The sequence below is a fragment of the Oxyura jamaicensis genome, chromosome 5 (genome assembly GCF_011077185.1).
Source record: "Oxyura jamaicensis isolate SHBP4307 breed ruddy duck chromosome 5, BPBGC_Ojam_1.0, whole genome shotgun sequence".
NCBI lineage: Eukaryota > Metazoa > Chordata > Aves > Anseriformes > Anatidae > Oxyura > Oxyura jamaicensis.
This window is the reverse complement of record NC_048897.1, coordinates 52,819,014-52,831,581: the sequence shown is the minus strand read 5'-3', so window position 1 is coordinate 52,831,581 and position 12,568 is coordinate 52,819,014. Positions and strand designations below refer to the sequence as shown.

At 44.5% G+C, this 12,568-nt stretch overlaps 1 protein-coding gene across 1 annotated transcript in view; it reads right to left on the bottom strand.

Moving 5' to 3' along the window:
• MDGA2 (MAM domain containing glycosylphosphatidylinositol anchor 2) overlaps positions 1-12,568 on the bottom strand; it is a 320,012-nt gene that overhangs the window by 187,542 nt on the left and 119,902 nt on the right. The window contains exon 3 of the mRNA XM_035327104.1: positions 4,877-5,051. Within this exon, the coding sequence (XP_035182995.1) occupies positions 4,877-5,051 (175 nt within the window). The remainder of the gene's footprint in view (positions 1-4,876; positions 5,052-12,568) is intronic.

Genomic DNA, 12,568 nt, shown 5'->3' with positions numbered 1-12,568 from the left:
AAATCGAACGACTTAATTTATACAGTAAGCTTCCTTCCTTATAAAAGGGGAAAGTGTCCTCCAAAACTCAGGCAAAAATGTTCCTAGGAGTCAAGCACAAAAGCTTTTTCTTCAAAGAGGAAAGATAAGATACACTTTAAAGGGATACGTCCAGAAAAAGAAGAAGAAAAGGAGTTGAAGCCTAGGATGAACACAGCTTGGATGTATGCAGCAGCTTCTCCTGGTGGCTGAGCAGGAATGGAAACCTTCCTCCTGAGAATACTCTGCAGAGGTGAGCAGGTGCCTTTATGCCAACCTGAAGCAAGAAAAGAGGATCTCCGGCCAAAGCCAGAAGGGCAAAATGTTCTTTTCTTCGATAGATAAGGTAAGGATAGAAAGTTGTTTTCTGAGAAAGAGAATGTTACTCTTCTGTTTACCAGCCCTACCCCACCTAGAAAGCAGAGAGATCTTTCTAGAAGAAACCAGCGACGAAAACCAAGTTGATGAGGAGTTGGAAGGTGTTCAAAGGAAGCTCTGTGCCTGCCCAGGAACAGGCATGGGCTCCTCTGCTTCCAAGAGCAGCAGATGAGATCTTTGGCAACACGGATTCCTCGTTTTTTTTTTTTTTCCCTTCCACTTTTAAACACTGAAATACTTTGACAGCAGACCAAACAGGACTGATATGTTTTGAAGGTTTGACTTAGATCTGCGTACGTTAAAGGAACAGAAGAGATCATAGCCTTGTCTAGCGTTACTCTTGGTAGCTTTAAATGGAATAGGAACAGTTGCAGCACCTTCACCTGCAGAAGTGCCAAGAAAATTCCTCCCTTTCCTCGGTACGTCTCTAAAAGCCGTGTCATGACTGAATGCACCATGACGGCAACGGTGCCTCTGTAGGACTCCCCTTGAGCTCTCCAAGATACAGCAATCTAGCAGGCATGGCTGATGAGAACCAAGTAAAACCAGCCCACTGGGACACACAGGTACCTGCTTGGCTGTAAACAACGTGAACTACTCATTCTTCACCAAGCAGTTGTTTCTCCCTTCAGTCCAGCAGAGGAATTACACCCTTAGCTACGTGCATGTGTTTAGTTTAACTCCTTACCTCTGATCCTTACCCATGAATGTAGTTATCTGATGTCAGGGCGGTTGTTTCTTGTTCTTTAATGCATAACAGCAATAAAAAAAAATGCCCTCAAGCAGCAAATAATTCAAAGTAGTAGCTGGATAGTTCTTAGAAAATGGTAAATCAGAAATATGGGACCCCCCAAAATAGTACCAAGTAGCCATTATGCCTCTGTGGTACTGCAGAGATGAAGGAATAAGATACAGCTATGAAAGACAAATATTATTTACTTCCAAACACCAAATGAAAGTGTCCTTCTGGGTCCTGCTGTGCAGCGTGTGAGCTGAGACCTGGTAAGCACCGTTTGTGGACGGTCCCAAATAGAAACAAGCACCAGGGGAGAGAAAGGAACGGAGGTTTTCACAGGACGTGGTTCCCTCTTGCATTTCCCGGGCACGTCACGGGCAAGACCCAAAACGCCCCGCCAAGGCCAGGCACCGCTGGTGCCCCGCTGCAGGCAGGTTTCTGGGGCCGCTCCGCAGCCAGCGCCTCCTTGTGCATGGGGAACTCAGCCCCACTGCCCATGGAGCCGTACAACGGGGCAAATGGCAAGGTTTGGCTGGAGTCTGAGACCGTGGGAAATTGATAACGATATTGTGAGACTTCTTGAACCGCTAAGCCACCTGACACTTGCAGATCTGTGCAAAGGATCTGGCAGACTTCTGCTGGAGCCTCCCTGTAAAAACAAACCTACAAGTATTTCCAAGCCTGCAAGAAGTCCGTAAAAATAAAGTAACCTTCCCCTCTCCCCTGACACTGACCAAGGCCAGCCTCCGCCACCATTTGTATCTGTACGAGTTACTGCAGCAGCAACAAGCGGGGTTGCCAGTGCTGCTGAATGCCAGAGCTAACGGGAAAATGAAACCCAGGAAATTACTGGAGAGTGATGTTTTCCAACCCAGCGTGGATATTAAAGTTTCCCAGCCAGCTAGCGGACCGGTAATGGAGATGAATGAGGAGGCAAAGACTTTTTGGTGGATTTTTTTCAACATTTCATTTTCGAGCTATACAAATATAGCGCCTTTTCAAATCCTAAATTAGAGGCTGAAGACTTAAATTAGCTCTTCAAAAGTGCTCTTGGATCCAAAACTAACGTGGAATACAACTACAGTATGTTTTTCTCTCTTTTTGGTGATTTTTCATCCATAGATTTTTCAGAAATAAAAATTTTGTTTACTTAAAGAGATTTTGTGATTTTATCGCAAAATTAGAAGCATTTTTTTTCTTGCTCCATTGACTAAGTTTTGTGTTCAATAAGTGAGCATAGCCTCGTTTCAAAGGTCTGTTTTTGAAAGTTACCTAAATCCACGAAGAAAATTGCCTTTCTCTACCTAATCCTGCTAAACATTCAACAACAAAATAAAAGATGTTTTGATATAAAACAATGGCTGAGTACTCTGGACCTTTCTGGTTCATTTGGGGGCCTCTAACAAAAGCTTCTCACGGGCAATTATTCAAGAAAACACACCCACACCCAACAGTCCTGCGGAGAGCCCCTGACACAACATACGGTCATAAAGCATTGCACAACCACCGCACGGCTGGGGCTGGAGCACCTCTGGGTGCCCCTGTGCCCCCCAGCCCCAGCAGGACCCCCAGCAGGGTGCCCAGCCCCACGGCCAGGTGGGTGCTGGAGATGTCCCCGAGGAGCCCCCAGCCCCTCTGGGCAGCCTGTGCCAGGGCTCCGGCCTCTCGGCTCCCTCCTGCAGGTATTTAAATTACAGAAAATCAACACAACATATCCACTGATAAAGCAAGATTATTTTACACTACTTGGAAATTTCAGTCTCCAATACTTTGATTTCTTATGAGCTTTAACTTGCCTGACTTGTGTGGTGTACAGGGTTTTCTCTCCTATCTTCTTCACAGCTAGATCCAATCTATGCTGGTACCTTGAGCTTACTGCACCAGCGATGCCTGCCTACAGATATCTGCCCATTAACAGATGACAATACCCGGTGAAGTATCAGCCTGCATACGATGGGAAATCACCCAGGATTTAATCACAGCTGGAACCTGAAGCCTGTTGTGTTCCAGAAATACATCTGTATTTGAGGTGCATTAAGAAGCAGCATATGATGTTCAAAACAAAGCAACAAAAACATCATAAATCCCAGACAGCAAATCCAAGAACAAAGATTAACAGCTAAACAAAACACGACAGGAGGAAAAAGATGTCTACCAGAAGGAAGTCGAGAAAAAACAGAATTTCCAAACAACCTTTCTAAACCCTTCCTGCTCAGATCACGCAGCACCCCAGCCTCGAGACCTTGCTTCTTGCCACAGGCACACCTAAAATTAAGGATGAAGGACAACCTAACCCGTGGGCACTGGAATAAGAGAGAGGCGCTTAAATGCCATCCAGAAGAGACTTAATTTTTTGTTCTTAAGGATTTTAATCAAACAGCTATGTGGAGCCGACCTACGGAACACTTCTAGCAGCCGTGCATGCCTGGAAAAGGTGGTGGCTCACCAGGCAGCCTGAAGACGGGGTGAGCCGGAGCGGTGGGACCATGAAGCACCTCGCCGAGCCCTGAACGCCTGCTCGCCCGCGCTGTGAGCCTCAGGCCAGCCCCGTTATAAGTACAGAGTGCTGTAACTGCTCTGCCTGGTGTGCTTGCGTGCAGTCAGCAAGGTCTGTGTATTTATTGGACTTCAACAAGCTAACGAGCAATTACTGATTTGGTTATTGTTTACAAAGTATGTAGAAGCCTGGCACTGGTATGAGTTACAGCTAGTTAAGCAAATCATGAGGCTAAGGGAGCAGCCTGACAATTCCTGCAAGGCAAGAAAAACCCCCAAGAGGCAATTGCCCTTCTCTACCATCCCATAACTGAACCACAGAAATCACCACCACTTGGGTCTCTGAAGTAGCAAACACCTTGAGGTTCATCTGACAGAGAGGGTATTCTGAGGGAAACAAAAGCCCAATGCTTATCTAGTCACCAGACAAGCTTCTTTTTGAAGGACTCGGTTTAACTACGTATGTGCATGTGGGTATGTTTCTTTACATGAGACTCTCCGAACGTATACTGCAAAGATTTTCCACCTTGAAGTATTTCAAACAGACTTCTAACTGGTTTTCTTAGCTTGAAGTGTGCACAAAACCACAGCTGCATGAGGGCTTTCAGATCTTTTCACTTTCACACAGCTGAATCCAATCACATAATTAGAGGTAAACGTGAGGTTTACCATTACACCTATAGTGAAAAGCTGTCTGACTATGAACTGGAGCCGTGCCCCATCTGACCCTGGCGTTTGTGCAGGTCAGACGGGCATTTTTTTCAGTTTTATTTTCTTTTGTACAAGCACATGGGATACATTCATTGCAGCATGAAGTCTTCATTTGTTTCCTCTTTTTCTATCAGCCCTAGTGACCAATTAAAGCAAAGCAACAAAAAAAAGCATCTCTATTTGCTCTCTTACCAGTTTTGACAGCAAGGGCAGCCAACATGCATGAGATTAAGGGCTGTAGTATGTGCTAGATCTTCACCCCATGCATGCTGCTGGCAAATCTTCCTCTGATACAGAGGCAGACGCAGTTGGACCTCAGCTTCCTCTTTCTTGCCATAGTATTGTGATTTATTTATTTAAGATGTGTCTGCACAAGAGCAGCCCCATCTGACGTCAGTGGGAGCAGCCACAAGACTTCTGACCATAAAAGCTGCAGAAATTGCACTAAAGGACTCTGGTTTCTAGACCAGACTTCAGAAAAACAAGTCATTTCTTTCTAAGAGAGCATGGTAAGAAGGTCCCAAGTGGTTTACTTACAGTACACGTCCACGCGTATGGACTTTATGGCTGGCGAGCCCAAGCCGTTCTCGGCCTTGCAGTAGTAGCGGCCTCCTTGGTGTCGCTGGATGTTGGCTATCCTCAGGGTTTCATTGAAGACACTTGAGTCTTGAAATCTGTCAGAGGCACTTCCTGCTGTTTTGGTCCACCTGATCTGAGCAAGCACCAAAAAAGATTGTTACTTGAAGTCTGCAATTTGGAAAAAAGAGCAGAGTCTAGATCTCACCGCTGGCCTGGGAACCGTGCGCACAGCAGCCAGGGCTTTACCTTGGAGGTCCTGGGGAACCTCTCTGGAGAACTGAACAGCTCACACTTACAATCAAACACTTCATCCGAGAGCCCTGAGACTGTAATCTTGTCTTTATCACCCTGTCTTAGAAATAGTTGATTACTTTTGATGGAAACACCACACAAAGTAAATGCCACTAGCAGCGATGTGGAGAACAACTCAAGGCACCCTCGGTGACACAGCCGGAACGGCTGCAGAAAAATTCCCCGTTAACAAACAGAGCTCACCAAAAAAGCCTGCTGTACTCTTGCACTGAACACAAATAGTTTTTTCTGAAATCATATTCATGAAAGATGAGGGCACACTGGAAAGTACCTTTGAAACAGCTGATGGGTTATCTTGGCAACCATAAAAATCCAATCTGAAGCAGTCGCTTGAGACCACAAACGATAAACACCTATTTCTTCAAGTTTTCTTAAATGTCTTTTACAGCAATTACAAATTCTTTTACTCTGAAAATTATTTCTTGAAATGTGAAGACTTTTTAAAGAAAGCTTTTCAATGTCAGAGCCATCAAAGTGCCCATACCACTACGACCACAGCTGCCTTCCGAACCCAGCCGTGCACAAGAGGCTCAGGTCCCGCAGTGAAACACAAAGACCCTCTGGCACTGACTCAGTAAAAGCTGCACAGCCCACTGAGTGAAAAAGCAAAACTCAACCATGCCAGAAAGTTGCAAGGGACACGCCTGGTTGTAAAGAAATCTCCAGGCAACGGGTCTAATATAATACCCACTGTCACCACCCAGCCTGCTAAACGCCCCGCTTCCAGCAGTGATGTGGGCTGGCCAGCAGCCACGGAAAGCCTTTTGCGTTTTATGTCCAGTGGGAATGCAAACCCTCCGTGAAAATTAGACATCAGCGACTTGTCATGTTAACCAGAAAACAGGCCCCAGGTGAAACTCCCTGCAATAAGGTGAATTCTTCCTCCTCTACCTCGCTCTGAGGCTCAGACCGCCACCACCCTGCTGCTGCTGAAGGGAGCCTTTTCAAAGGAATTAGAACAGAAGAAAAGCCTGGGTCAAGAGTCATAGGAAAAAGCTATTGAAGTAGAAAAAAATATATATATTAAAGGAAGATGGCAAGTAAAGTTACAGACACCCACATTAGTGTGTGGGAACCATCAGCACTGGCAGATCATTTATACACAGGAACAAATTTAAGGCTTCATTGGAAAGACCTCTCTTTATTTAGGTTGTGCGCTGCTGTGGTACCCACATTTTGTCAAATGATTCTCACCTTCAGCTACGTTTGTTAGGCTTACTGACCTGATGGGAGGTGACAGCTAGGTGGATATGGACACTGCCAGCACCCGGGCTGGATGAGCTGAGCCCCTGCCTGTAGCTCTCAGCGCAGTCAGCTATCGTGTGCAGGGCACCAGACCTCTAAAGAGACCCCAGGTACCTCCTGCTCCATCAGGTCACACAAACAACATTTGATTCCAGACCAGAACCCATGCTTTAAGCAGTAGTTTTTTCCAGTGTATAGAGGCCACAAATGGGATATTTGCATAAATATGAATTAATGTCTCATCTGAAGCTTCTCAGAGCTGTCTCTTCTCACCCCCATCTGCTAATTCTGTTCCAGGATGAAGGCCAAATCTTCTACAGTCATTCATAAAAATGAGAATGACACAAGACAAGATAAACATTTGGCTATTAGTTCCCAACCTGTGGTCCCCAAAGATTGCCCAGAGATGATCAGATGATCATACAAGAAACATTTACATGCTGGTCTGATGGGTTCTGCTAGGCAGGCTGCCTACCAAGCCACCTGGAGCTGACACTAGCCCAGTCTGTACAAGGCACTGCAGCCTCGGCAGCACCCAAGCTGGACACACTGTGCCTCCAGCCCTCAAGTGTGCAGGAAGTTGGGTGACCCATGGTGGATACCAAGGTGGCCCCAAGGTGTCTGACGCTGGCCAGGGTTGCCTTGGCTGGAGGGAGGGCATTCCCTCAGGGTGCACAGGCATTCGAGTTGCACCATAGCCAGAGCTGGCCCAGGAATGAGGCCAGGACCCCGGTAACCTGCACAGGAGCACGAAGAGGATGGGGTCAGCCTTCCTCTCATTGGAAACTTCTCCTGGACAGGAGAAGTCTTCTACAAAAGGCATCAAAATGAAAAAAAATCATGACCAGCCATAGCCTACGTAAATTCTTCTCCCCTTGAAATTAAGGCAGGTGTGAGCTTCAGAGGCTGAAATTACAGCAAAAACTAATTCCAAAATGTTCCCATCTCTTTCTGACTCGTTAAATTCATAAGCCTGAGTGGCTTTGCCCTCTTGCAGGTGACCTGTATAACTCTCACATGGTTTTGCTGCTCTGGGATAAAGCAAATATGCCCAACTCCACATTACAACGCTCAGCCTGCATGTGAGGGAGACGCTATTAGCACTGCTATATTTACCAGTCCCAATCTGTCTGTACTTCTATTATAAACTCTTGGCTCTTGGGCTTTTTAAATAATCCATACAAATGTGCTGCAGAATAATTTTGGAACAAACAGTTTTCATGAGCTGCCGAGTACAATTTCATCATATATTTTTCAAATGCTCACGTATCTTAAAACAATATTTAAGTTGCTTACTGAGTCTCCTGCATGCTCTATTTTCCTATATGTAAATCCTGTACGTAATCGGAATTATAAAAACACCTCCATTTGATTCTTAGCTGGAAAAAAAAGTAATGGCAAGACTTCTCTCTTCCTCCCATTCCCGTCACACACCAAGTTTCAAAGAGTGTAACGCAGCTTGTCCTGTCAAAGACTATGTAATTTAAATAAGTCGTATTATCAGCATCCATGTAACTGATAAAGTTTATTATATATTTATTAAATATATATAGAAGCATTTATCACTTTCATCATTTTATAAATACAAAAGCCTTCAACACCCCCAGGTTTTAACATTGATGCAGTTATCTTCTCCTTTTCAGAAAGCATTTTAAGAGGAACATGTTTGGCTGTAAACAGAAGTAGACTTTTCAGCTTTAAAAATACAAATACACGTATGTTTCAGTGGCGGGAAGAGCACTTATAACTAAGTAAATAGTTTTACAGTATATGTAGAGATGCCTGAAGAATGAAAAGAATAGTTGACTCGATTTTCTCCTAAAAGATATTCCCCGGAAATGTCACTGGTCTGATTTCTCTCAGTTCATTATTTACCTTAGATTTCACTCCACAGCCACATGAAAACACGCTGATCAATACCACATTGTAACTTACTGAATGAACTCCGAAGACGATGCTCAGACACTATGCTAATGCATTAATCAAACAGCCGAGCACAGGAATGCCGGATGGCTGAGCCTCGAGACCTTTTTTCGGAGAGGTCTGCATTGGTTTCACCCACCGCAGCTTCCAGTCCAGGCTTTGGGCTGGCCTCTAGTGAATTTAGGAGACTGAGACCATCTATCTAATCCATCCCTAGAGACTGAGCACCTGGTGGGCAGGCCCTCAGCACTACCTACCACAATGACCTTCACGGCAACTGCTGCCACAGCGCTGCCATTCCCGTTTCAGCACTGGGAGAGGTGGCAAAGGGGGACCCTGGGCTCATAGGACATCCTATGGCAGGTATTGGCCTCAAATCCCAAACAAGCATCCGTGCTTCTTTATGGCAGAGGATTGAGAAAGCCTCTATGTTATCCTAAAATAAATAATAAATTAAAAAGATATTTTCAAAGGCAGTAGATTAAGTGAATGTCTACATAGTTGAGATGCAATACTTTCACACTGGTTGGCACAAAACAGTTGCTCATCCAGATTTATGTTATCAGTGTTATCATAATCTACTCCTCTGCTCAGAACCCCCCAGTCTCCAGTACAGAAGTAACCCTGCACGCTCTGTGTGTCTACTCCAAGTGTGCATCATGCGGGAAGGCAATAACTGCTGTTTCACCAAGAAGTCAAAGCCATTTCTACTCACAATGCAAACTTTTAATTGAAAAGCTGCATCTACCACTTCCTGGCATAAGCAAATAACTAATATGGCTAACACATGATAATCCATCACACAGATACTCGCTTCTGAGGATGCAGTTTCCCAAGTATTCACTGTTACTCTCGCTGGTGCTATTGCAGATTTGGAAATCCCACCCACCCGCTGTCATTACTCTGCCATATGATCCCGGTCTTTAAAAAATCCCTCCTTCCTTTTCTCTTTTCTTGTAAAACAGGCGTAAGTCAAAGACTATTTATGAGCAATTCAGTTAAAAATTCTTCAGTCTTTAAAAAATGACAAAGTTATGACCCATCTAGTCATACAGTGACCTATGTACTTGTCTGATTTGTACATGCCCGTAAGTTCTCTGAACCATCACTAGCTTTGACGATATTTTACTGGCTTAAGCAGATGCCCTGGGACACTCAGCCATATTTCACCCTACGGCTTCCATGTTCTCATTGAGCCTTTCTGCAACTTGAATAGGAATCACAGACTTCCCATTTTTCGACTAAAAATGCAGATTTGAAAAGCTTCAATAGTATTGTGCTTGACTTTTCTCAGCTTCCACCAACTACTCCTGCCCCAAAAGAAAGCAGCAGATAAGAAAAACATACTTGACATTAAAAAAATGAAACACTTGTTTTAAATATGGTCTTTGTCAAGAGAGTATTTATATGTATTATTGTATATATATTTAAAATAATAAGTATTAATTAATAAACAATAAAATATCCTTTAAATTATTTACTCTGAAAAAAAATATTTTTCTTGGTTTAAAAAAAAAAAAGAGAGAGAGAAAGAAAATCAACAATAAAATCAAGGCATTCAAGCATCAATTTCCTAAAAAATCTGTCTTTTTAGGGTTTGGATTGGAACATACTGAGTGACTGCCTTCATCAGCTAGACACAGGGAGTGAAGGGAGGAGCAGCCAGTGCTGCTGCAGAATCAAGTGCAAAGGAATCATCCTTTATATATACACACACATATTACAACAAGTAACCCTAAAAGAAGAGAGATTTCCAGGCCACAATGCACAGCAGGCACCTGCTCCAACACCGCCCTTCCCCAAAGGTAGCATTGTTTTAATCAGAGATGCTTTAGCAGTACCAGAGGTTGCTTTTTGAGCCACCATTCAATATTTTCAATAGATTTAGCAAGGCATCTCTTCATTCTTCCTTGGAAACAGCTGATGGAAAACAAAGTCTTAACAGTCTTTTTCGTATATTGCAACCCTGATGTCTAACACAGGAAGGGTGAGTAAATGCACGTCTTAAAATATACCTAGTGCCAGGGCTGGGGGCTCGTACTGCACTGCGCTGCCATTGATTGCAGCCACTGCCCGCTGACATCGCTGAGAAAACAAGGATGAGGAGAATCTCCTGATCACTGCTAAAATCCCCAAATCCCTGCCTGAGATTAAAGTCCTCCTTTGTATGCCAACAGCTGTAAGAGAGCTCTTTGCACAACTTCACTTGGATGTGTGCAACATTTCTTCATGCCCAAAGATATCTGAGCTTTTGGAAAAAGCCATCTTAAAAATAACCCCAGAAGAACAAAAAATATCCCTTCAGCTTGTCTTGCCACTAGATTAATCTTGTTATCAGGAAAGCAATGGTTGGGGCAGCAGCTACTGGAAGCAAGAAGCACACACCTTCACAATAAACAGAGAGGACATTATGTGACGGCCTTTTTTAGGCTGGGAAGGAGAAAGTGACTTCTGCACCTTTAATTAAAAGGAATTGTCTGAAGCAGATTTCAGTGTATGAAACTCCCCGACCTTCTTCCATCTGCACAGTGGAGATATGAGCCCACTGCACAGGGAACATGCTTTAACCCAAACTGCCCTTTATTCCTTTCTGTTGCAGAACCAAATGACTGCAAGGCAGATGTCGGCCACCACCGTGGGAGCAGCAGGGATGGGGTTTGTACCACACTTACACGGCACAGGTTTTACAGCCAAGAGTGATTTAGAATCACAGATTACCCCAATTTGAAAAGGACCCACAAAGATCATCAAGTCTGGCTCCTGAGAGTTGGATTACCTTGGACAGGACTAGAAACTGTTATCAGTGAGAAACAAGATGCAGAACTGGAGGGTCTTTGCTTTCCAATATATTTCTTCTAACTCCTCAGAGTCGGATTCTTGATAATCATGAGAAACAGGTGGGTTTTTTTCCTCCTCTCTGCCCTGTGCCTTAAATAGCTGGCTGTACTGATTACTGGTGGTTGCGTGCAGGCGAGTCTAGTTTATGCATTTATACGTTTATGCCAGTGTAGAGTGGAGGAGCAATTTGCTCGGCATCAAAAGGCTTGATTACTTCTGACTTGTTCAGCTCCACGGTTTCTGCACAGAACTGCTCAAAGTCCTTGGCATGACGGCCATCAATCACCAGGCTGCTCCAACAGCACCTGGTTTGTATGGGTGCTGTCCTATTTGTGTCCAGGGAAACACTTCTGCAAGGACAATTAATGGGGACAGTCAGACCCCATCTGTACCTCCCAGGGCTCCCTTATGTCTTGCCCCTGGTCACCTAAAGCAACCCACGGCTGTCCCTGCACCACACCCACAAGGCAGGAGATACAGCACCGATCAGCTCATCCTCACCACGGGTGAAAGGCAAACATCTGCATCCCTAAAATTATGTGATTAGTGACACATATGGATAAATAACATGGGTGGGGGGTGTTGAGTTTAGATTTTTAGTAAAACAGGGGCAGCACGATGGAGCATGCCCAGTGAGACAGAGGGTACAAGCCATCTGACTTTACCAGAACAGACTTTGCTATGGGCTAGCAGTATGCTACAGTGCTATGAAAACTTCTTTCGTATGGCAGTGTCTGAAATAGCAAGTATGAAAATGGCTTCAGGTAAAAGCACTGCTGATTGTCCAAAACTTCTTACACGGCATATGAAGAGTGGCAAGACAGCCGATCCCAAGCACGCGTCCTTCCTGCTAGAAACAACCCCTGCCTTGGTCAGGGCCAGAAAGCAGTGAGGAACCAAACACGGGGCTGAAGAGCCTTTGATTTCCAGCTGTAGTTCTTCAAATCTGCAGAAGCTGAGATGCAGTCACCTGGGGAAATCAAGCACCAGGACTGCCCAAATGTCACAGCAACACCAGAGAGAAAGCTGAGCACTGCCCACAGGAAACACGTACGTGACCAGTGACTTCCAGGGGAGAACCTGGGTGCTCATATTTGCATACATACTAATGCCTCCTTGGGTTGACATGAAGAAGCATGATTTTTTTCTCATCTAAAACATCTATGACAACTGTTAACATGCAGCACATGACCAATTCTGATTCAGTGCCAGAGATCACAGAAGAAATTGTTTTCCAGCTCGATTGCTATAACACAAGGAAAAATAAGTTCCTAGTATTTTCTAACACAGGAAAAATTGAGGTTTTTAATTGCAGAGAACATAAGTGCCAAA